The sequence below is a fragment of the Coturnix japonica genome, chromosome 26 (assembly GCF_001577835.2).
Source record: "Coturnix japonica isolate 7356 chromosome 26, Coturnix japonica 2.1, whole genome shotgun sequence".
In the NCBI taxonomy this organism is placed as follows: domain Eukaryota; kingdom Metazoa; phylum Chordata; class Aves; order Galliformes; family Phasianidae; genus Coturnix; species Coturnix japonica.
Genome location: NC_029541.1, coordinates 849053 through 874634, shown reverse-complemented (window position 1 = coordinate 874634; position 25582 = coordinate 849053). Strand labels below are relative to the sequence as shown.

The 25582-nt window shown below is 48.8% G+C and overlaps 2 protein-coding genes across 2 annotated transcripts in view; both read right to left on the bottom strand.

Annotated features, from left to right (window-relative positions):
- Window positions 1-161: 161 nt before the first annotated feature.
- ZC3H11A (zinc finger CCCH-type containing 11A) lies at window positions 162-21912 on the bottom strand. Its single transcript, XM_032449343.1, has 21 exons — window positions 17804-21912; window positions 17325-17522; window positions 16992-17111; window positions 16398-16521; window positions 15786-15989; window positions 15158-15274; window positions 14640-14666; window positions 14043-14165; window positions 13310-13372; window positions 12988-13071; window positions 11993-12490; window positions 11379-11400; window positions 11142-11257; window positions 10649-10816; window positions 5216-5278; window positions 4899-4982; window positions 4608-4723; window positions 3577-3721; window positions 2720-2883; window positions 2275-2342; window positions 162-1857 (listed from the first exon to the last, which is right to left on the bottom strand). Exons 2-21 carry the CDS (start codon window positions 17376-17378, stop codon window positions 1593-1595), a joined length of 2625 nt encoding a protein of 874 aa, XP_032305234.1. The 5' UTR covers window positions 17379-17522; window positions 17804-21912; the 3' UTR covers window positions 162-1592.
- A 121-nt stretch (window positions 21913-22033) lies between these two features.
- LGR6 (leucine rich repeat containing G protein-coupled receptor 6) overlaps window positions 22034-25582 on the bottom strand; it is a 73828-nt gene continuing 70279 nt past the window's right edge. The window contains exon 18 of the mRNA XM_032449289.1: window positions 22034-24864. Coding sequence (XP_032305180.1) covers window positions 23636-24864 — 1229 coding nt within the window. The 3' untranslated portion in view covers window positions 22034-23635. The remainder of the gene's footprint in view (window positions 24865-25582) is intronic.

Here is a 25582-nt window from a genome sequence, read left to right as displayed (position 1 = left end):
AAATAAGTGTGAGGAGGCCGTGCTGGAGCTCATCTCTTCCATGGAGCTCATAACAGCAGCACAGCAGTAACCCTGGTGGCAGCAGCACCAGGATGTTGCTGGAGCAGCACTCCTGGCTCCCCTCCTGCTCCCTCCAAGAGCTGCAGGCAGACGTACAGCACTGCTGTCCTGTGCCAGGTTTATTTAAAAACACAGCTGAGAGCCGCCGGCATAAACAGAGGAGCCTGACTACGTTCATACAATATCTTAAATAGAAGGCAAATACAAAAGGAAAAGATAAAATATTTACAGTAACAGTGGCAGACACGACATGGGCACAGTCCCACCCAGAGTCAGCAGAAAACCACTCAATACCCTGCTGAAGCACAGAGTCACCACGGCGTCCTCCAGCAGGGCCAGGGCTGCACTGTGCCCACAGCAGGGCTGGGATGGCTGCACTCTGAACTGAGACAAGCGAAGCGCACACGTGTTGGCTTCCAGAAAGAAAGTATTTACAATCAACTCAATGACTGATAACTCCGCTGACGGCAGTGACTGCCTGAGAGCCCCTTAATGGCATCACACGTCACAGTAGGAAAAGCCTAAAGTTCTGCTACAAGTAAAGAAAACAATTGCAAAGATACCTGCTAGAGAAAGCAATGGGCAGAGGCAGGGCACGCAGCACAGCTGGCCCAAAAGGCCCTACAGGGTTGCAGTTGCTCACTGCTCCCTGCTGCCCTCATGCATCGCCGTGTTGCTACAGCAGCTTCAGCACAGAGCAGTTCTGGGAGCCAATAGGAGCCACAGCCGATCCCCAACAGCCCCACCTGCTGCTGCAGACAAGAGGAACGCAGCTGCTTGGCACAGCATCGCGCTCTGCCAGCAAACAGCACTGGAAGTCCAGAAAAAGGGAAAGGGGGGAATAACGCAGCTGCGGCGTGCAGCTCCCGCTTCTCACACTGCTGCTGCATCACTGCTGATAACTGGAAGGCAGGGAGCACCCCCCATCCTTGGTGGCACATTTGGTCCAAAACACCAGAATAATTCTGCTCCCTCCCACCCCCACATTGTCATTAAGTTGCCTTAAAGGATTCAAGTCATAAACAAAAGCATACACCAAAAAAACTCAAGAGCTGGCAGAACTCCAGGCTAGACATGGGGACTGCCCGAGAAATGGGAGCACCGAAGAAGCTTCCAGCTGCACCCAACGCTGAGCATGGCCAAGGGAGGAGGAAGGAAGGAGCTTGAGGTTGAAGCCTTCAGAGCGTCACTGAATCAGGAGATCAATTGCCAGGCACTGCAGCACACAGATGGACGTCCTTCTGGGCTGTCACAGAACTGCTTTGTCCTCTTGCTGCTGAAAGGAGCCAACCAGGATCAGGGAATGGATGCACAGGGCCTCAACTCTGACCAGCAGGAAAACTCAGGACAATGGAATGCAGTCTGCCAATCTTTTACCAGTTCAGCTGTGCTTTAAGACTCATTGTGAAGCCTCCTTTAGTAAAGTATCACCCTGGGGTATCCAACCAAAAAGAAAAGGTTTTTATTAAATTAAAGGGTTTTTTTTGTTGTTGTTGTTTTTTTTTAACATACTATAATAACTACTATGCAGTTCAACAGTCAGTCATCTCAGAAAGTTCACGAAGGAAATCATCCTCATCCTTCTCCAGGTCCAAGTCAATTTCTGCTTCCATTTCCCCTCCTGAGATTTCCGAGATGAACTTTTCAGTGTCATCTTCTACAGATAAGGGGGTCTTCCCAGCCCCAGTGGAGCTCAGCTGCTGCGCCTTGGCCACTGACTGGGAAGAAGCTGAAGCTGAACTCGAGTCCTCTGACTGCTCCACAGAGTCTGCTTGGCTTCCCAGTTGCAATTCAAGGCTTGGGAGAACAAGGAGGACAACAATCAGTGCACAACATCTCTTAATTAGAGATATGTTTTCTGCTGAGCAGTACTTTAAACCAGTTACCCTCAAATGTACATAGGGAGCACCATTCGTTAACCCAGGACTGCCCACAGAGCTCATACACTAACAAGGACGTTTGTCAGAGTGGGGATTTATCTGAGAGAACACAGCAACTGAGGTCCAGCAAACAAGCTGTTCCAACTAGCAGCATTTTAAGAAAATCATCTAAACAAACATCTCTGCAAAGTGCTAGAAAATTTCTCATGACGACTAATTCTTTTGTTGGATTCTGGCAGTCTTGAGCCCAACCCCCTTATCCTTCCCACACACCAAAGAGTTGATGGCTCATGGAAAGACAAAGTGCTTAAGAAAAAGAAGTTGTGGTCATCACCTGCTGGGGGGTTTCTCTACGCCAGGCTTGGTGAGCAGGCTGACCTCCGGCAGGGCTGGACCAGCAGTCTGGGAAGAAGGAAGACAAAGTCAATGATTGCTCAGGAGATCCTTCCTCTGCAGTGCTTCTCCTTCAGCACTGCTGATCCTGAACCCAACACGGGGGCTAAGGGGCTCCTGAAGGATGTTAACAACCACGTGAAGGCTGCAGAGCACCTCAGGTCTTTTTAACAATGCAGCATTAATGGACAAATTCCTTCACACCACAGAGGAATCACAGGGCTGCAGAGCATTGTGCACACACTGCCATTCATCCAGCATCCTGCACACAGCGACTGCTTTGAAAGGAAACCTGCAGAACATTTCAGTTCTCCACACTTTCTGCAGCAGTTGTATCTCAGTATCAGCCTGACCAGGACAGCACTGACACTTCTTCCCCTCCTTACCAAAGCTGCTTTTTTAGCTGGAGGCTCCTCTTCTTCAGTGCTACTCAGAGGCTTCACAGCTGCCACAGCAGAGGGAGAGATCTCAGCAGCCTTCCGCTTCCTTGCTCGCTTCGTGGGGGTGCTGGCTTTCCCATCCGAGGGCTTCACACACACCTTGCCCTTGGCTACAGGAAGAAGAGAGAGCTGGTACAATTGTGCCTCGAGAGGAGTCCAGGTTCTCCTATCATTCCCACAGCCCTTCTCCACAGTTAAATACATCTGGCCAGCAAAAATTACATTGCTCTTTCCTCAACTTTCAGCAATATCTTCCACAGTAAGTGCTGCATACCAACAGTCCGACCAAAGGAACAAAGAAACTGCACAGCTACACCCAATTATAACCCAGACAACAGAAACAGCCACACAGCAGGAGAAAGCAATACATGGTCCCTCTAGAGAAAGGAAAAAGCAGGAGCTACAGACAAGAGTGTGCAACCAGACGCTGTGCAAGCCACAACAGACCCACAAAATACATCCAGGGGTTTATCACACAGGTAAGTCTGCAGCTCAGTGCCACTGTCTGTCTCGTTCTCAAGCTGAAGTCTGGCTGGAAGGAACACAAGTGAACTAAGAAAATAAGCATTTCCCTTTCTAGCACTAAGCAAAGGCATGCACCCACCATGAGCACTCAGGTCCCTTTACTTCCGAGGACCACCTCACACTCAACACTCATTCATAGTTCTCTGCTCCTGAGGTTGGGCTGATGGTTTCCCTGGCAATGCTGTTGCCCACCGTGCTGAGATTTCACTTAGGCCTTTGCAAGCTGATAAGCTGAACATGAAGGGTGGATTCAGGACTGCTAAGCTCTGCACTTTTACCTTTGACTGTTTCTTTAGCAGCAGCCGGCACAGCAGCCACTTCCTTCTTCAGCTTCTTTGGTTGTCTCAGCTGCAGCTTCTCCTTTATTGCCCCCTCAAGGCTCTTTGCTTGAGCTCTAGAATTTGGTGTACTCTGATCCCAGGGCTAAAAAGAAATAAAGTAAGTGCAAAATAAGAACAAACACCAGGGGGAGTGTATGAAGGAAATCAGATTGGAGATATTGCAAAAACGGCTGCACCTGGAACAGTACATTCCTGTCACTTGGGTCACTGACCCTTTCATAAATGCCTGCATATAACAAGATCCATGCTTTGCTGTGAAAACACTGTTTCAAACGTGTGCAATTAACAAAGCAAGCTCGTTTAAATCAGCGCAGTACTGGAGTTGTTACCTACCACATTCTATTTGAGCAACAGAAAGTCATTCCTGTTCCCCTACACAACATCCACCCACAGTCTGATTTCATTGAACACGAAGCCATCGTGACCTTTTTGTATCCAGTGCCCCCCACGTTAACCTCACAAGTTGTACCTGGTGCCAGCAGGGTTACTGCCTCACTGCCAGATACAATCAGATCAATTCTGAGTTTGAGGAGTGCAAAGCTGTCTGGGAAAGCCATTGAAAGTATCAGGATTGTGAAACATGGCTGCAGCTCTTCACCAAAGGCAGGAAGGTAGGAATGCACTCATGATGGTGGCACATGGTGAGCAGTGAGACATGATGGACTGTTGCCCTGCACTCGAGAGGGTTTGTTTTCTTCCTGCCTGTGATGTTCTTCCAAATGTCTCTTAATATGAAATTTCTTCCCTGAATGTTTTACGCCGTGGCTCTTCCAGTTCACGTTACCCGGCCAGGTGGAGGGAAAATTCTCTTGTTCTTGCATTTACCCTCAGCTCTCTTCTCAGTAAGAAGCTCTTCTACTTTTTGCTTCTCATCCTCCAGTCCTTTGTGTTTCCTTTCAGCCAGGGCTTCCCGAGTAGGTTTAATGTGAACTGCAGGGGAAGGCCTCACCCCGGAGCTGGGATCTCACCTTACAGCACCTTCTGCCTTGGGGGGCAGCTGGGGTTTCCTCGCTGATTCGCTCTTTCAAGACGATCTCTTCCAGAGTCTTGACATGGATCTCCCCTGCTGGCTTGGCACCCTTCTCTGCCATCATCAAGAAAGGAGAAGCATAATGATTAAATGAGAGTCCAACGAGAGCTTAAGTTTCCAGATTTGTCATAATATTACAGAATATACGTGTTCCCAACAACAACGCTCCTGAGAAAGAATAAGCAGAAAGCCTAGAGAATCTGTGCAGCAAACACCAATGACCATTTACCTCTCCTTGGTGCTCTGTCAATCTTGATCTTCTTCCCCAGCCTTTCTGCGAGGCTGCGTTTCAGCGGAAGGCCACTGACATCAGCTACAGAGAGAAAAAACAACATTCCTAAGATAATTCCTTTGGAGAAAGATTTTTACAAGTCAACCACAAACTTTGGTTTCTCAAGTGTTATGTTCTCAAATTCACCTTCAGCTGCTACACTTGTGTGCCACTTGGAGTCATCACAGACCCACGGACACACTTTCTCCTTGCTTCAGCAGTGCCCTCCCATTTACGTGGAGGCAGCCAAACAGCAGCTCACAAGCAGCCCTTACCTACAGAGGATTTCCGTTTTCCAGGTTTATCAGCAGTATTCGGTTGACTCACAGGCACCTCCCCTAAAACAAAGAAAAACAAAGTGCTTATTTGACAGAAACCAACAGAATTACTGACCTGTGAGCTCATTTCCCACCAAAACAAAGACACCACTTTGACAGCCCTGACAGAAAATAATATTGCAACTGTAATGCACTCAGGTAAGTCCCAATTGTAATTTTATCCATTCCACTTAGGAGCCACCAAATGGAAGCAAAGGTACTCATCATTACCCTGCTTTGCAGGCAGGCGTTCTGACCAGTGTCCGCACATTCTCCTTCTTCGGCACAGGAACAGTTTGAGATTGGAGCTGATGAGCAGGAGCTCCCTGAAGGCCCTTCTGATCCAAGTGAACAAACAGACAGTGTTTACAACAGGAAAAAGAAAAGCCACTGCCAACAACAAAAACAAACCTGACAGAACCGTCACAAAGACCAAAGCGCATTTGTTACTCACTACTGTCCAATGTGCAACAACCACTGCACAGCTCTATTCCCCAACACAGTGCCAGCTATCTGAGTATTATCAGAAGGATAACAAAGTAGGGCATATGAACTCACCACTTTGTTGTTTGGTTTTATCCTTTTGTTTCTTCAGTCTGATTTCTTCAAGTGTTTTTATTCCAAAATTCAGACTGTCATCTGGGAACACAGAGCAGTGAATGAGACTGAAGGACAGAGGCACACGCTGAGGACCACAGCTCTGCAAACTGCCTCCTGCTCAGAAGCATGCAGAACAAACCCTGCGGCTCTCCCATAGCTAAGAGCAACATGGACCGATGTCTGTCTGCTGCCCCTCTTTCATCTTCTGGATATTAAAAGTAGGCTTTATCCCTTACTTTATCCCATCCACACGACATTAGATTCCTCTATCAGCAAATGTGGCTTTCACCACTGGTTGGAAAGATGCACATACAGGCACTTAAACTCCATGCTGTGGCCTCGTCGTGCTCTAATGCTGTAAACAAAGGAGTTTACCTTCCTAATCTGAAAGGCACATGAAGATACGAGGTAGGAACAAGATCATGGAAATAGCCGAGTCCATTCAGCAACCCTATGTTCTGTTGTGTTTGTACAATAAATTGCTTTGGAGTTAATTGGCAAGTGCTTCTGATTAATCCTGGAATACCTTGTTTGGTATCAGCATTAGATTTCCTGATGGAAATGATCCGCGATCCATGATGGTTTTCTTTAGCTGGTTGCTGGACAGGTGTTTTTATTCCTTCTCCCTCCTTAGAAAGCTGGTCTGTACAAGGAAAGAAAAAATCAGTCTCTTCAGTTACGCGGTAGGAATTCAATCAGATTTCCCATATTTATGTAGCTCATACAATGACACTTCAGCCCACAGTTAATATTCTTAAGTACAAATGTAAGTGACTACAGATGGGTTCTTTATTTAAACAGCTACACTTACCTGGTAAACCCATAGAAGCAGCCTATGTGAATAGATTAACTACTAGAGAACCAGGAAATCAACCACACTCACCATCACATTTGTCACCATGTGCAGAATTGATGACAACGGGAGGATGTGTCGGGCTTGGGACATTCTCTGACTGTTCCACTTCCATCACTTCCAATGACTGTGGAAAGGGATCGGAGTGCACAGAAAGCTTGCTCTGCTGCACTGTTATCTGAGCTGCCCTCGGATCGTCACCTGCAGACTCTGGTGGACTCAGCAGAGTAGCTACAGGAAGAAAAGGATCAATTTAAAACTTTGATCCTAACCTTACAACCACTGCACAAAGATGGCAGGCAAGGCTGAAAACCCACACAGATAAATGCTGAGTCTCCAGTTGCCCATCCAACTGGCTACTGGGCGAACAAAGAAATTCCCCCCTACACAACATTCACCCAGTAAAAGCTTAAATTCAGGAAAACAACCTGCAAGGCAAAGGCCACAGGAGCAAAAAGAAGCTGAGCATGCAAGAAAAAACTGAAATATCAGAAGCACATAAAGTTGAGCTGTGCTCCTATCTATCATCTTCCCAGCTTTCTTCTGTTCATTCAATCAGTCTCTCAGGAGCAGTTGTTTCAAAACATTGCCCTCCTCAACACTGGTCAAACTCTAGTAACATCACCCTGACTCAGCACAGAGCCCCTGGGCTGCACGGCTGCAAGCCCTCCAATGGAGCCCCTCCTTCAACACCACGAGTGACAGCAGTGAGTAACCCCAACACATTTGTCTGACCGCTGCAGGTCTTCAAGCTCACCCACCTGGACAACCTCAGCAAAGACAGCGATCTTCAAAGCCTTGCAGTTCACTTCTCCTGTAGGCTGAACCAACACTGAATCCGTCAATTAAGAATAACGGGGTAGGAAGAATTTTCCTCCTCACTTTGCCAATGTCAAATTCTGTAAGTTGGAATTTCTGGTCTTCAAGGATTCTTCACCTTTGAAGAAAACACTAAAACCTTCCCCTGTCTTTGTTACCTGTACAGCAAAAGCATGCCAGTGCGTATCAATACACAAATCCACACACATGTGCCTGAATACTGTAACTCAGCACTGCATGGAGCTGCAGCACGTTCTGCTCAGCCACAACAAGGGTTTGGGTTGGTTTTTTTTCTTTTCTGATGTAAAAATCAAATATTTTGGTATTTTAGGTTTGTTTTGTTGGTTGCTTTTTTTTTTTAAGGTATCAAATGCAGTAAAACCTACAACCAGGACAGACAGAAGATCAAATTCAAGTGATTCGGAACTCTATCATTAAAGTGCTGCACTTTTCTGTGCTAAGCATTTCCTACAGTCAGTAAGGAAAGGCTGGAACCTTTTACTCACACAAACACTAGTGAATTTTCCAAAAAATAATTTTTTTTTTCAGGGAATTTTCCCAAATCTAAACTAAAGAGAGGAGAAGTCGGGTTCTCAAGTTAGTTGCTGGACTGACTGCATGACAAAGGGAACAAAAACAGCAGTTAAGGATAAAGTTTCCTTCCCTCCTATAATACTGATAGAAATGCTGCCTTTTTACCTTTAGTACCTTCACAACAGATTCCTCTCTGGCAGATTCCTACGATCCTAAAGACCTCAATGCTGCTCAGCACAGACACCGGGCACCAACTGCCACTGGACTCTGCACCGTGGAACACGCACACAGCTCAGCACTTCTGTTTCCTCACAATTGGAAGGGTTCTGGAATCTAGAACCGCCCCATCAGATACTTGTGACCTCCCTGACTCCAGCCCTGGTGCACGCAGGCACCACCTGCCCAATACCCAACATCTCCCCCCTCTTTATCATCTCCAGCCCCTGTAAAGGTTCCCCTGCGTACTCCCTGTTACTCCAAAGGTGATTCGCACATTTAAGGCTATTCCGCAAATGAATCAATCATTAAACATATGCGAAAAACAATTAAGCTGTCATAATAACATACCAAAGAGATGCAGCTGTAGTGCCTACAATCCTGAAAGCACACAACAGCAATCTGCCTAACAATTGTGAAATGCTGTATGGCAACACTTAGTCAACTTGTAGAGAACAGGTGCATTCAAGTTCAAGATAACAGCACAGTACACAATGGAGTTACAACTTCTCCAAGTTCAATGTAACACTATTGTACAGAATCTTCGTGGCAATCCAGTTCTGTCCAGTGTGCATTATAATGTCACACTCCATAACCAAATAAGAAGACAAAAACATATTGGCTGTGCAGAATCGTTCTGAATGTCCACCACTGGGGGACTATCCAGGAACAAGGTCTCCCCCGCTCACGAACTATCAGTCCGGCATGAAGGCTGGATTCCCAGTTCGGACCTTCAGGCACATTGGGAGCAACGCAGTCTCATGTGCCGTTACCAGCAGCCGCTGCCCAGTGCTGACGTCAAATCACTGGCTGCACTGGAGACATTAACCAAGGAGTTGTTGACCAAAACCGGTGCTGAGATGTTCGGATCCTCACGGTGCACAGGATGGCTCGTCATTTGGTGCCGGCTTAACCCAACGTGCCGGCAGCCAGCAGGGCCACGGGGTCCCGCGACAGAGTCGTGTTCCATGCGCATGACAAGGAGTGCATAATCTGGACCATGGCCCTCCGTCGGGTCTGATCAGGACCTGACCTATTGGTGTCCATTTGGTCAGCTGATGGTCTCCCTTCCAATTCTCTCACGCAGGAGGAGAGCGTGTGGGCACAGCTCAGGCCCCTCCAGCCCTCCCCCCTCTTTAAGCGCACAAAGACGCCCCTTCAAGGTCTGATGTGCACACTCCATAATAGCCTGGCCGGTGCTGCTGCCGGGAATGCTGAAGATATGCTTAATGCCCCAAGCTGTGCACCAGCGTCCAAAACATGCACTTCTATATCCTGGGTCATTGTCAGTCTTTAACTCATGAGGTGCACCCATGACAGCGATGGCCATGCACAACGCTTTTATGTAATGCATGGCGGTCTGTCCAGATTGTGCCACAGCCCAGAGAAAACCACTGCATGTGTCAGTTGTGACATGCAAGTGACGGAAACACCCAAACTCTGGGAAGTCTGTGACATCCAGCTGCCAAACTCATTTGGTCTCAAACCTCTGGGGTTCACCCCTGCAGGAAACAGGTTAGCCATAACTCCCGCTCCTCCTTGGCCGATTCAGTTAACTTTCTAAGAGCACCAAGGGTGGGTAGCAGCTTCTGCGCCTCTTCGTCCCCTGCAAAAGCTCACAGAACTCCATGCTGGCTTTCTCTAATGCTGACCGACTCACACAGTGAGAAGCTCCGTCAGCACCATCGCACTTAATCCACTTTCTAATAAGCAGGGAGGCTTATTAAGTCCAGAAAAAGGGAAAGGGGGGAATAACGCAGCTGTGGCGTGCAGCTCCCGCTTCTCACACTGCTGCTGCATCACTGCTGATGCGTGGAGGCTAGGGAACGCACCCCCATTCCTTGTAGCACTTTGGTCTAAAACAAAGAATAATTCTGCTCCATCCACCCCTAATTGTATTAAGTTTCCTTAAAGATCAAGTCAAACAACAAAACATACACACAACACAAATCAAGAGCTGAGAACTCCAAGCCTGACATAGGGAATACCTCAAGAAATGGGAGCCCAAGAAAGTCTTCCAGCTGCACCCAACAGTCACATGCAAGGGAGAGGAAGGAAGGAGCTTGAGGTTTGAAGACTTCAGGAGGCGTCAACTGATCAGGAGATCAATTGCCAGGCACAGCAGCACACAGATGGACGTCCTTCTGGGCTGTCAACAGAACTGCTTGTCCTTGCTGCTGAATGAAGGAGCCAACCTTTCGCAGGAGCAGGGAATGGACACAGGGCTCAACTCTGACCAGCAGGAAACTCTGGACATATGGCGAGGTTCTGCCAATCTTTTACCATTCAGCTGTCTTTAAGACTCATTGTGAAAGCCTTTTAAATTTTATTTATTTATATATATATACTACAAGACTACTCAGATATACTATCAATCATCTCAGAAAGTTCAAGATGGAGTTCATCCACGTCCTTCTCCAGCTCCAAGTCATATTGTCCTTCCATTTCCTCTAAGAATTCCGAAGATGACTTTTCGAGGTCATCTTCTTCTACAGCCTTGGTGAGCAGCTGACCTCGCGCAGGGCTGGAGCAGCAGTCTGGGAAGAAGGAAGACAAAGTCAATGATTGCTCAGGAGATCCTTCCTCTGCAGCACTTCTCCTTCAGCACTGCTGAGCCTTAACCCAACATGGGGCCAAGGGGCTCCTGAAGGACCTTAACAGTAAGCCTGACCAGGGCAGCACTCATGCTTCCTCCCCTCCTTACCAAAGCTGCTATTTTAGCTTTTTTAGCTGGAGGCTCCTCTTCTTCAGTGCTTCTCTGAGGATTCACAGCTGCCACAGCAGAAGGAGAGATCTCAGCAGCCTTCCGCTTCCTTGCTCTCTTTATGGGGCTGCTGGCTTTGCCATCCCAAGGCTTCTCACACACGTTGCACTTGGCTTCCAGTTCCCCTGCTAAGATTTCTGAGATGAACTTTTCAAAGTCATCTTCTTCTACAGCCTTGTGAGCAGCTGACCTCTGGCAGGGCTGGAGCAGCAGTCTGGAAAGAAGGAAGACAAAGTTCAATGATTGCTCAGGCGATCTTCCTCTGCAGCGCTTTCTCCTTCAGCACGCCTGAGCCTTACCCAACACGGGGCCCAAGAGCCTGAGGGACCTATTCAGTAATCTCTTCTCTTCCAGGTGCTTTAAAACAAGGAAAAAGAAAATCACTTGGTCAACAGCAAGCATAGAAAGAAACCTGAGTGCCAGTGTTTCCTCCATGTGCTTATTTCCTCACATTCAATAACAAAGAACACGAGAGAGGCGACATCTCGCAGTCCATACAGTATCCAAGCTCTTCCCTCCTTCACATGCTGTCTCTTCACAAAGCCTCTCTCACCTCCCCAATGAATAACTCACCCCCCTGACCTTTCTGACAGAGGTTGGCCCCCATGTTGAGGAGTCAATCCATGCTTTACAAACACATTTACATATTAAACTAAGCAACACGCCAAAGATGAAGGTAACCTTGGCATCAACACACAGAACATGCCACACCAAAAACATGGCAGAAAAAAAGTACAGGAGAAACTGAATTACAAAACCTCACAGCGAATGAATTTTCCAGAATGAAGCAGGCAGACACCACGGATTCAATGGAAAAACACATGGATGGACATCCTGGCACTTCCTGCCTTTGCATTTGGTAAGAAACAGCCCAGGCAATTCTAAGCAAACTCCATTTGCTTGACAGGGGAAGCACTTCAGCAGAGCAGACAGTGAAGCACCTCGTTACCTGCTGGCTTTGCGATCTGCTGCAACTTCCTCCCTTCTGGGGCAGGCCCAGGCTGGGCTGCTGCTGCTGGCACGCTTTCCCCGCTCTGCTGCATCCGCAGGGCTTTCTCCTGCTTGATTTCTTCCAAGCTTTTAATATGCATTTCTTCCAATCGCTTGATTTTACGCGGTGGCTCTTCCAGTTTCACGTTACCAGGCTCAGGTGGAGGGAAAATTCTCTTCTTCTTGCGCTTATCCTTAGATCTCTTCTCAGTAAGAACCTCTTCTACTTTTTGCTTCTCTTCTTCCAGTCGTTTGTGTTTCCTTTCAGCCAGGGCTTCCGAGAAGGTTTTGATGTGAACTGCAGGGGAAGGCCTCACCCCGGAGCTGGGATCCTCCACCTTACAGCACCCTTCTGCCTGGGGGGCAGCTGGGGTTTCTCCTCGCTGATTCGCTCTTTCAAGACGGATCTCTTCCAGAGTCTTGACATGGATCTCCCCTGCTGGCTTGGCACCCTTCTCTGTCATCATCAAGAAAGGAGAAGCATAAGGATTACAAGAAATTCCAACGAGAGCTCAAGTTTCCAGATTTGTCATAATATTACAGAATATACGTGTTCCCAACAACGCATCACAGGACAGCTTCACTCTGCAGTTTTCTCTTCTAAGCCACCTGTCCTATATTTTGAAAACCAGTCCCATTTTTCCCTTTCAAATTAACATTTAGGGCTCTGTGGAAGTGGTCTAAATTCATGAGAAGGAAATAGTTATTATCTATCTGAGCACAAGTATGTCCCTGTCTCTCCTTCAGAGACTTCATGCCTTGAACTACAGAACGGAACAAACCAGGGATGCTGCATAAATGCCAGCTCTGTGTTCACGTTTCAAAACGGGGCAGGGAAAGGAACTTCAAATCCCAGTGATGAAGACTTCAGCAAGCACGCAAAGAGAACGCTCCCAGGAAAGAATAAGCAGAAAGCCTAGAGAATCTGTGCAGCAAACACCGATGACCATTTACCTCTCCTTGGTGCTCTGTCAACCTCGATCTTCTTCCCCAGCCTTTCTACGAGGCTGCGCTTCAGCGGAAGGCCACTGACATCAGCTACAGAGAGAAAACAACAACATTCCTAAGATAATTCCTTTGGAGAAAGATTTTTACAAGTCAACCACAAACTTTGGTTTCTCCAAGTGTATGTTCTCAAATTCACCTTTCAGCTGCTACACTTGTGTGCCACTTGGAGTCATCACAGACCCACGACACACTTTCCTCCCTCCTGCTTCAGCAGTGCCCTCCCATTTACGTGGAGGCAGCCAAACAGCAGCTCACAAGCAGCCCTTACCTACAGAGGATTCCTGTTTTCCAGGTTTATCAGCAATATTCAGTCGAATCACAGGCACCTCCCCTAAAACAAAGAAAAACAAAGTGCTTATTTGACAGAAACCAACAGAATTACTGTCTTGTGAGCCCATTTCCCACCCAAAACAAATACAACCAAAAGACACCACTTTGACAGCCCTGACACAAAATAATATTGCAACTGTAATGCACTCAGGGTAAGTCCCAATTGTTTCATTCCTCACTTTAAATTCCTCAGCCTCTTCACAGTGGCTCCAAAGCTCTTTGTGCAGCACCACCTCCTGGGCTCTTTCTTCTCATTTCCAAGTTACTATGGTTTTGAGTTGGTTCCTGAGCTGCATGCAATTACTACACCATCAGCCCCTCACTCCTGCTGCTCTTCACCTGAGCACTGATTTTGTCATCACTGTCAGCTCATTAACACCACTTAAGTTCAGTTGCACAGCAGGCATGGGGTCAGCACCTCTGGGAGTTTGCAGTTAGCAGTAACAAACTGATCACCAGAGGTTCACAGAAATTGCTTCTTGATCCTTTATTACAACAGAACAGAGCACAAGTGCCAACCTTTCCAACACAACCACGGACTATCAGTATAAAAGCATCTTTTTAATACAAAAAAGCAGTACCAGCAGACTAACATGACCCAACTACCTAGACTGATATTTATCCATTCCACTTAGGAGCCACCAAATGGAAGCAAAGGTACTCATCATTACCCTGCTTTGCAGGCAGCATCACAGTGCTGACCAGTGTCCGCACATTCTCCTTCTTAGGCACACGAACAATCTGAGATTTGAGCCGATGAGCAGGAGCTCCTGAAGGTCCTTCTGATCCAAGTGAACAAACAGACAGTGTTTACAACAAGAAAAAGAAAAGCCACTGCCAACAACAAAAACAAACCTGACAGAACCGTCACAAAGACCAAAGCGCATTTGTTACTCACTACTGTCCAATATGCAACAACCACTGCATGTAAATAACAGAGGTGACTAATTTGCCTCCAAATTGCTCTTGGAATTTCCATCTAGAAGAGCAGCAGTCTGGATTTAAAACACCACATTGCATGCTGAAGTAGCTTGGTAACCCCAGCTAAAAATAAAAGTCTATCTGTCACGTAACTCCCAGCCACCAGCAACTGCTACTCCAAAACCAGCAGTGCAAGATAAAGGTTCACTTCTGTGAACGGCTCTATTCCCCAACACAGTGCCAGCTATCTGAGTATTATCAGAAGGATAACAAAGTAGGGCATATGAACTCACCACTTTGTTGTTTGGTTTTATCCTTTTGTTTCTTCAGTTTGATTTCTTCAAGTGTTTTTATTCCAGCATTCAAACTGTCATCTGGGAACACAGAGCAGTAAATGAGACTGAGGGACAGAGGCACACGCTGAGGACCACAGCTCTGCAAACTGCCTCCTGCTCAGAAGCATGCAGAACAAACCCTGTCAGCTCTCCCCACAGCTAAGAGCACCATGGACCTGATGTCTGTCTGCTGCCCTCCTTTCATCCTTCTGGATATTAAAAGTAGGCTTTATCCCTTACTTTATCCCATCCATATGACATTAGATTCCTCTATCAGCAAATGTGGCTTTCACCACTGGTTGAAAAGATGCACATACAGGCACTTAAACTCCATGCTGTGGCCTCGTCTTGCTCTAATGATGTAAACAAAGGAGTTTACCTTCCTAATCTGAAAGGCACATGAAGTTACAAGGTAGGAACAAGATCATGGAAATAGCTGATTCCATTCAGCAACCCTATGTTCTGTTGTGTTTGTACAATGAATTGCTTTGGAGTTAATTGGCAAGTGCTTCTGATTAATCCTGGAATACCTTGTTTTGTATCAGCATCAGATTTTGTAGTGGAAATTATCTGCAATCCAAGATGGTTTTCTTCAGCTGGTTGCTGGACAGGTGTTTTTGTTTCTTCTCCCTCCTTAGAAAGCTGGTCTGTACAAGCAAAGAAAAAATCAGTCTCTTCAGTTATGCGGTAGGAATTCAATCAGATTTCTCACATTTATGTAGCTCATACAATGACGCAGTTAATATTCTTAAGTACAAATGGAAGTGACTACAGATGGGTTCTTTATTTAAACAGCTACACTTACCCTGGTAAACCCATAGAAGCAGCCTAAGTGAATAGAGTAACTAGTAAAGAATCGAGAAAAGCATTTCGGGCACTAGTCTCTCCACATGGCTTTAACCAATGCATTCTCTGTTTCTCTGTTCTGACAGAAGAGTAAAGTCCCCCTTGATTTAAGGCAGAGATCCACACCGCAGACCGGCTGCAGCAGGAAAGTCTCTGAGCTTCCCTCCTACATTACAATTTCTGCTCACTGCTGCCAGGTAAACCCCAGTAAGCTGGCCAGGCTTCTGCCCCATCCTAGTCAACCTGCAACTGTTCAGCGAGTCATACAGCACAAACACCTTCAAGATCAAAAGCAGCAGCAACCACACTCACCATCATCACCTTTGTCATCATCTGCAGCTTTGATTAAAACGGGAGGATGTGTAGAGCTTGGGACACTCTCTTTGTTTTCCATTTGCATCACTTCCATCAACTGTGGAGAGGGATCGGACTGCACGGAAAGCTTGCTCTGCTGCACTGTTATCTGAGCTGCATTCGGATCGTCACCTGCAGACTCTGGTGGACTTGGCAGCGTAGCTACAGGAAGAAAAGGATCATCAGGGATTTATAACTTTGATCCTAACCTTACAACCACTGCACAAAGATGGCAGGCAAGGCTGAAAACCCACACAGATAAATGCTGAGTCTCCACTTGCCCATCCAAATGGCTTCTCTGTGAACAAAGAAATCCCCCCCTACACAACATTCATCTCCCTGACACCCAGTAAAAGCTTAAATGCAGGAGAACAACCTGCAAGGCAAAGGCCACAGGAGCAGAGAGAAGCTGAGCATGCAAGATAAAACTGAGGTATCAGAAGCACACAAAGTTCAGCTCTGAACCTATCTATCAGCTCACAAGTGAACGTTACCTGGCGTTCTTTATGACACTATACCCACCTGTGAGTAATAGAGTTAATCTTTCGTACCTAAAAAAGACAAACTCACTTTGGCTTGGTGGAAAGAAAACCCCATTGAGGTAACGTCCCTTGGTGTGATGGAAGGCACAGTTGGATTTCTGGCAGCCTCCTGGCTGGTTCTCCCAGTAGCAGGAAATCATGCTGCGTTTTTTCTGAAGACAGAAAGGAAGAAGAGCTGATGGTAACGTGGACCTAAGATCTGCAAAGGGAGACTGAGCTCCAGATGGTGCCAGTGAGCAGACTGCCACAAAGCAGCACTCAAACACCACTCTGAAGAGTGCGCAGGCTGGGAGCACCAGGCTCACTGAGCTTTCCTAGCATTCTGTGGGTGAGGACACCAGTTTAGAAGGGGTTAAACTAACACACCTTGCAGAATGCTTGTCTGATTGATGTGGTTCTTTAGTATCTGTTGATAGAACACTGTTGGTATCAACTACAAGAATATTCTGCTATGATATACCAATGCCATTGAGCTCTCTTCCCTCTGCTTCCTCCCCTATTCTTAACCGTAGGAACCATCATCATTTCAAAGCAAATGAACCTAATCTGCAAAAGCACATTCAGCCCACCTAAAGAAATGAGAAGTGGGTTTGGTGATAAACTCTGAGGAGCCAACACTCACACTGATCTCCATGTGCCTGAACCTGCAGACATTCCTGAAGCAGCGGCCCTCCTTCCACAGCGTGCAGATGGTTTCATTGCCCAAAGCGGCTTCACAGTGCCTGAAGGGACAGTTGTCTCCCTGTAACCCAATGGAAACCAAGAGAGGAAAATGAAATAGTACAGCCTGAGAACTGGCCATGCTTTGAGCTCATTTTTAGCGAGTTGCTCTATTGTACAATGCAATTAGTTATGAAGTTTGCTGAAGACCAGTAATACTTCTACTTATTCTACCCATTCCTCTTAACTTCAGAACTGAAAGAAAGAAAAAATGAAGGAAAAAACCCAAGCAGACCTTTTTACAAGTGGAATAGAAGTAGAAATAGCAATCATTTCCTTTAATCGACATGCTGGACGAGCGCACAGAAGCAGTTCTGGTCTCGGGGATCTCTGTGCAGCTCTTCCTGTGCTTCTCAAAGAGCTGGCTCGTGCTTCCTTGGACTGAAAGTCTTCTACAGTCTTGATCAGTGAAATCTTCTTTTGAAAAGGAACCCTAAGCAAAACACCAAAAAGCAGAAAAGAATGAGGAATGCCCACCCGTCTTCCCAGCTTTGTTCTCTTCATTCAATCAGTCTCTCAGGAGCAGTTGTTTCAAAACATTGCCCTCCTCAACACTGGTCAAACTCTAGTAACATCACCCTGACTCAGCACGGAGTCCCTGGGCTGCACGGCTGCAAGCCCTCCAATGGAGCCCCTCCTTCAACACCACGAGTGACAGCAGTGAGTAACCCCAACACATTTGTCTGACCGCTGCAGGTCTTCAAGCTCAACCACCTGGACAACCTCAGCAAATACAGTGATCTTCAAAGCTTTGCAGTTCACTTCTCCTGTAGGCCGAACCAACACTGAATCCGTGAATTAATTAATTATAACAGGTTAGGAAGAATTTTCCTCCTCACTTTGCCAAGGGAACCTCTCATCCACAAGTCAAACACGGGCTGTGCTCTTAAACATCTTACAACTAATGGAGGAAGCAAGTCCATCGGAACGCTCTCAGAGCGGACGCAGCCAGGATTAGTGAGCTCTTCGAGGAGGCAAAAAAACAGGGAAAAAAAAAAAAAAACCACAAAAAAAAGAAAAGAAAAAACCCAGTGCACTAAAAGGCAAAATCGAGACTCAAAACGGCTGCAAAAATGAGGCTCCGTCTTCCACAGCCGGACAATTTAGTTTTGGTCTAAATTATATCTTATTTTTAAAATGTCAAATTCTGTAAGTTGGAATTTCTGGTCTTCAAGGATTCTTCACCTTTGAAGAATCCACAAAAACCATCCTCCGTCTTTATTACCTGTACAGCAAAAGCATGCCAGTGCGTATCAATACACAAATCCACACACATGTGCCTGTATACACATCAAGTGTGAGCAATAGTGAGCTCAGCAAGAGCAGAAGGAACAGTGGGGGGCTGGTGCTGTTTGCTCCTCTCATCTGGAGGGAAACAGCCATCAACTGAGGAGCTGCACCAGGAAATGCCTTTGGGACTGATGTTGTGCAATGGGGCAGCGTTGGGGAGAGCACACAAACACACACACGCATGCACAAGGTATCAAGGTGTCTATGCACACAGGGGTTTGCACTGTATGCTCCATCCTGGGAGCAGCCTCTGGCCCCGTGCAGACACGTGGGGGCCACAAGCAGCGAGCAGCAGACAGCAGGCTGAAGGAACAGCAAGCGGCGAGGCGGGGAAGGCTCACTGTGCAAATGGCATGGCTGCACGATACCAAGCATCTCCAATTGGTTTTGGGTTTGTAAGGAATTGGTTCTCTTCTCAGACTGTAGCAATGCTACAGGTTTGCCAGCACGCACTGCTCCCCGACTGCAGCCACTGCTCCCCATTGCTGCTGCTCAGGTCAACTCAGCACTGCATGGAGCTGCAGCACGTTCTGCTCAGCCACAACAAGGGTTTTCTTTTGTTTGTTTGCTTGTTTTGTTTGTTTGTTGGTTTTCTGATGTAAAAATCAAATATTTTGATATTTTAGATTTGTTTTGTTGTTGTATTTTTTAAGGTACCAAATGCAGTAAAACCTGCAACCAGGCCAGACAGAAGATCAAATTCAAGTGATTCAGAACTCTTTCATTAAAGTGCTGCACATTTCTGAGCTAAGCATTTCCGATAGTCAATAAAGGTTGGAACCTTTTACTCACACAGACACTAGTGAATTTTCGAGGAATTTTTTTTTTTTTTTCAGGGAATTTCCCCAAATCTAAAATAAAGAGAGAAGTCGAGTTCTCAAGTTAGTTGCTGGATTGACTGCATGACAATGGGAACAAAAACAGCACTTAAGGACAAAGTTTCCTTCCCTCCTCCAATACTGATAGAAATGCTGCCTTTTTACCTTTAGTACCTTCACAACAGATTCCTCTCTGGCAGATTCCTATGCTTCTAACAACCTCGGTGCTGCCCTGCACAGACGCCGGGCACCAACTGTCACTGGACTCTGCACCATGGAACACGCACACAGCTCAGCACTTCTGTTTCCTCACACGGGAGCATGAAGCGGACTAGAAATACCTCACATCCCTCTGCTCCTTACGAGCCCTTCCATTTTAAAACAAGATAACCCCAGACACATCTGTTAGCACAGCAGCCCAAATGCTAACCAGAAACCAAGCACACAGCCCTGAGAGCTGCGCACAGTGAGTAACTCTGGAGCACTCAGCACATCTCTTAGCAGTTTGCTTCACATTTTTAAAGACTTCCTTTCTCCTCCTGAATGCCAGTTAAGTTTTTGGATCAAGAGATTTCAAGCTTGTTCTGGGCAAAAGAATTCCAGCTACGCTGAGGTCACAGCAGCTGGGGTCTCAGTGCACACACACCAGTGCTGCCATGAGCCCAACACTTGCCAGAAGACAGCACAAAGGAAGCATCCCATTTCTTTTGCAGCTTGCCTACCTGAGCACCAAGCAACACCATCTATTCTCTGCTCTCACTTTCCAGTTTGCTGACCTGCCTTTGTCTTGTGGAGAACAGCAAGAAGGGAAGAGGATTTTTTTGTGTTTCAACTAATATGCCAGAGGAAGACAATCACATTTACCCAGCTGTATTTGCTGTTGTTGTTTATCCACAGCATGAAGTATCTCACTTGGAAAGTCTCTGCTGCCACCCAACCTACAACAGAGCTAAAGCACAACACTTGGCATCTAGCAGCGCACCATTGTGCTGAGGGCCAAGAGAGAAGGTTGAGACAATAGAAGCATTTGTCCACATTTCTGAAATGAACGCACTTCTAAAGTATTGCTTTCATGAAGAAAACTCCCTCAGTCTTCTGCAGACGCTATGGGCTCACACTTTGGAGTCCACTCCCTTCTTCCAGGCAACAATGCGAGAGGTAACACAGCCCATTTAACAAAGCTGTGCCCCCATCTTGCAGAGCAGCACAAAGCATGAGCACAGCGTACCACGTAGCGGCAGGACCTGCAAGTCCCAGTCCTGAACAGATTTTCAGGGAGTACCAATTTTCAGTGGAATTCCTCTCTCTTAATCCTTAACTCCTTTTTTTTCCCCTACACTGACACTGAGTGACTCTCTGTTTCCTTGCTCCTTAGTGCCTGACTAAACACCGGGAACCTCTTCCAGATGAAGGGTACTATGAAGTTGCTAATGCTCTCAGGGGAGGGAGCACACTTGTCTTTTTTCAATTCTGAAATCACTGCTAGGGCTCCGGCAGCAATTTACTGAGAGGTTAATAATGATTCATCATCCTCACTGAAACACTGTATGTAATCTCAAAAAAAGAAACAATTTCCAACGGAAACAGCCATTTGAGATGGGAAGGGAGAACAAAAGGAACGCTACCCCAGACTAACTTCTCTACTGTGGCACCTTCCAGCCACCATCTGACAACAAACCCAACTCACAGCTGCTCAACCTGAGATGTGTCCAATGGACACAGCACAGTGGTTCTGACGTGGGCTTCCAAGCCAACTATCCTCATAATATCTTGGGTTCTTCCAGGATGAAATAACACACAGTGCTGCACCTTCCAAGGAAGGCCCAGAGCTGACTCAGCGCACAGGTCTGCTAAGGAGCATTGGGCCAAACATTCCCACCCCTGCGATGGTTCCGACCATGTCACCTCACATATCATTCCTGTGCCTTCACCGTAACCAGAGGAAACAGGCATCTTCTAATCCCAATTCTTAAGAAACAAAGACAAAAGTCACCCAACTGTGTTGTTTTGAGCAAACTAAAGGAGAAATTAAGATGACAACCGAGTACACGCAGTTAGTCAGACCCTGAAGCTCTATGGGGGAAACAGGAGCGATTTCTCAACCACGGCACATACCCTAGAGGCACTGCTACACAAGGAAGGCACTAAGTTGTAACTCCGAAGGGACCAGCGGTGGTATTTCCAGTCTAATCAACGCCCCCCCGTAACGACTCTAGCCCTCTCTGGGGCCGCGGGGAAACTGCGACGAGCGGGGGAGGGGCAGGGCGAGGAGCACCGCACGGCGGGACCGAGAGGAGCCGGGGCCTGAGCTGGGGCAGGGAAAAGCTGCTTGTCCCACGAGATCCAGAGGGGCCGAGGAAAAACGCAACCCACCGCAACGCACCGCCCGGGGGGGTCAGGCCCGGCGGCGAAGGGCGCTCGCGCGGGAGGGATCAGGGTCGGGGCCGCGGCCCGGCCGGCACCCGCCGGGATGCGGCCTGCTTCCCCCGACGGGAGTGGAAGGGACCCGTGCCGGGCAGAGGCCTTTCCCCTGCCCCCTGCGGTCTACGAGCGGCTATAGTTACCGGCGAGCAGCGACTTTACCGAACCCCAGGGACCGCGGCCGCCGCTCTATCTCCCCGCTCCGCTGGGGCCGCCGCTCGGGCCGTCGCCTTTCCCCTACTGCCAGCCTCAAAGATGGCGCCCAACATACGGGCACCCAACACCCCCGTACCCAAGATGGCGGCTTCAGTTACATCCGTTTCCGCCCGCTAGAGCGAACGGCGGCGCTGTGCGCAGGCGCAGAGTGAGAAAGGCCCCGCCCACCGCAGCCTCGCGCCGGAAGTGTGTGTGGGGGGGCGGCCTCTCATTTCCGCTTCAACCCGTTCCCGCTTCCTCTGTGGTAGTTGCGGGTCTTAGTGCGAGAGCGATGTGCGAGTTGTTGGGTATCAAAGTTATAAACATTCACACAGATATTTGCGGCTGCGTCTTCAATAATATCGTCAAATCCCGAAGGATCCCCTTTTCCCATATGCAGAAGCTCAACATCAGGTCAGCTCTCCCTTTACGTTTAATGGGCGTTGGGGGATGCTGCGGCCTGGTGGCAGGGAGGGCTGGGTTGAGTCCCGTCCTGCCTCGCTGCCGTTCCTGGCTGCGTCCAGAAGGGGACGATGTTCTCTTGCTTTTAGATTTCAACCCTACCAAAAAACTACCGAAATATGAATAAGGGGAGGAAGGGGAAGAGGGAAACGATCCGGTTATTTTAATGGATGGATTCAATTGGAAAGAAATGCATCAGGTGAAAAAAAAAAAACAACAAAAAACAACCGAACAAACAATAACAACGCACAATAAAGACTTTTCCCCAGCGGGGAGGCGGGGCAAACCAACAGGACACAACGCAAGAGGTCAGAAAGCAGCCACTGGTCAGCAGCGGGGCTCCTTTATTATCTTACAGGGATGGATGGCTGATACAGCTGTGGTAACACCAGCAGGACCAAAGCTTTGCCCGGGTCTGACCGTGGGTGCTGGCCAGTGGGGGTGGGGGGTGTTGTGATGGGGAGAATGGATCTGGGAGATCCCTGAGCCATGGGGAGAGAAGTTGGGACCATTTGTAGTAGCCTGCGTCCTCCTGACACTGCCATCCCACAAAACTGATTTCTGTTCTCTTCTACGTGAGCTGTCCTCACAAGAGGGGGGACAGCACAGCCCCAGCATGGGCTGTTCTGTGGGGGGGACGTGTGCTCCTGAAGTGAGAGCTTGTTACATGGTGAGTTTGAGGGCAGGGGATGAGTCAGACCCTATCCCCACTGTTGCCATTGGAATCTGGCAGCTCTGGGCAGGAGGTGGGAAGGTGGAGAGCGCTGTGGGTGGGGGGAGGCCCATGTTCCCCCCGGGCACCCTGGCCAGGTGACCACAGGCAAAGCACATGGGTTTCTTGGGGGAGGTGTTTGGATTTGGCTGTTTTGGGGGTCAGACCCATTGAAAGAGCAGTAACATTCCCAGCCCCAGGTTTTGGTTGAAGGAGTGGGCACTGCCTTTGCAGCAGGTGTTGGGAAGGGCACACAAGCCCACTTGCAGGGAACTGCAGGGACCAGGGGATACCACCACCTATGGGTGACCATGTTATTGCAGCTGGCTGCTTCCACGTGTCTCTGCTTCAGAGCACTGCCTTGTGCTACCAAGCTGTCCTTAGGGCTGGGTTTTGCTGCCGATGAGGAGGAGGGTCTCCCTGCGCCGGTGGGCTCCCTCCCACGCAGTTCCTAGCAGGGAAATGTGGTCTCCTCCCATGGCCAGTCTAGAGTATGTCCTTCCAGGACCTTGGCAACCGGCAGCGTGTGTGTGGGGGTGAGGGTAGACGGGTCGTGCTGGTGCTGGAGGTGGAGCAGCCCGCTGGCACCTTGCTGGCCGTCCAGCCCCGGGCTGGCTCTCCACGCTGTGGGCACGGCTGCTCCGAGCTCTATACGTGAGATATGTAGGGCGGGGGGGGGCAGGAGGCGGCCCGGGAGCTGTGGGCAGTCGGCTCACCGCTCTCTGGAGCTGTCAGTACCGTGCTGTCACTGAGGCAGGGGCAGTGCTCGGAGCAGCCCTGCTCCCTCCCCCCAGTTCCCATCCTTTGCTGGCAGGGCAGGAGCGTCGTGGAGGGGAAGCAGTAGCTGTCGAGGATGGAGTGCACTCCCAGGGATTCAGGTGTCTCGAATATGTGGTCGATGTCAGAGAAGCTGACCAAAGCCTGTGTGGAGTCATAGGAGCTTTTTTCCGTGTCATCGAGCCCGCAGGGCTGGGGGCAGCTGCCCCTGTCCCGGCCCTTCTGCCGCAGCAGGCGGAGGTCATCCCTGCAGTGGGGGTTGAAGAGCAGGTAGAGTATGGGGTTCAGGCAGGCGGGCAGAGGCAGAACCAGCAGGAGGACAGATTTTATGACCTCCGGGGTGATGAGGAAGAGGTTGAGCATGGAAGAGAAGGTGAGGAAGGCCACTGGGCAGTAGAGGAGGCAGTTGGTGAAGATCAGCCAGGCCACGTGCTTGACCATGGCACAGTCCCAGACGGCGCTGCACTCACCCTTCAGCAGGCTGCAGTACAGTCGGATGTAAGTGACCGTGACCACCAGGAAGCAGAGCACGTTCATCATCGCCAAGGCCACGGTGAAGCCCAGGGTGGTGGGTTTCCCACCCGGGATGGGGTATGGGAGGCACAGCGGGGATGATCCATACTCCCCGATGGAGAACAGAGGCAAAACCGCGGCCATGGAGGACAGCAAGAAGCAGCCGAGTGCCGCAGCCTTCACTTTGCCAAGGGAGGGGGCTTTCCTGCAGCCCCGTGCGCAGGAGACTGAAATGCTGCACTGCACTGCAGCCAATGTCAGCAGAAAGATGGCGGCTTCAGAGGCGAACACGGCCAGGAAGCCGGTCACCCTGCAGCCCGTGCCACTCTCCCACCTGGCACCAAACTGTGCGAAGTGGCCATAGGTCAGGGCATCAACGAGAGCCAGCATGCTGCAGGAAATGCCACTCAACGTGTTGGCTCCAGCTATGGAGCCGATGACAAACTTAACTGGAGAGAGGTAGCTGGGAGAGGCAAAGACAGCCAGGACCACCAGCCCATTGCAGAGCACTGAGACCAGAACGATGACCCAGACGCCCAGGCGAATGATCCAGCTCTCAAACAAGTGGTCACAAGGCTTGAAGGGGCCTGAAAGATACCAAAATGGAAAATTATAACCCCAGACCAGCACTTTGCTCCACTGGTGCTGCTCAGAGTGGTGGCTCCAGCTCCTCAGGATGTCTGGAAAATGGAGAGGGCAGATCCCAGCATTGCAACCCCGTGACTCTGTGCATGGCAAAGGAGAGCCCTTTTACTCTCCTGCCCCACCCCTGCCCTATGCTGAATCCTCTTCAGGCTCTGAAATCAAGGGGAGCTTCTTCCAGAGGAGCTCATGGCCAAAATGCCCCACATTTCTGTGGGTCTCCAGCCCCTCTGGTGCTCCTGGGCTCTCCCCGGCATTTGGGCTACTCTGCCAGGAGCTGCTCTTCCCCTCATGCCCCAAGGATCTTAGAGTTGTGGAGACAGGACAAGAGAGAGACAGCAGCACACTGCGTCCCACTCTGCACTGCCAGCTCTGCCCTAAACCCACAGCTTTGGCTGAGCTGAGTTTTATTGTGTTGGCATGAATGACCTCCGTGCAGAAGGGACAGCCAGGATGGGATGAAGTGTTAGAGAGGGAGGGAGCTGCAGTGTCAGGGAGGGGACCTAAGCAAAGAAAATGTGGGTGGATATCAGGAGAGAGAATGATGGGGAGGTGGAGAAAGGAGGGAATGAGAGAGGGGAGTCATGCAGGCGTGAAAAGGGGACAGGTAGTGGGTGCACTTTGCCAAAGGAGAAAAGAGAGAGGGACGGTGAAATAGGAGAG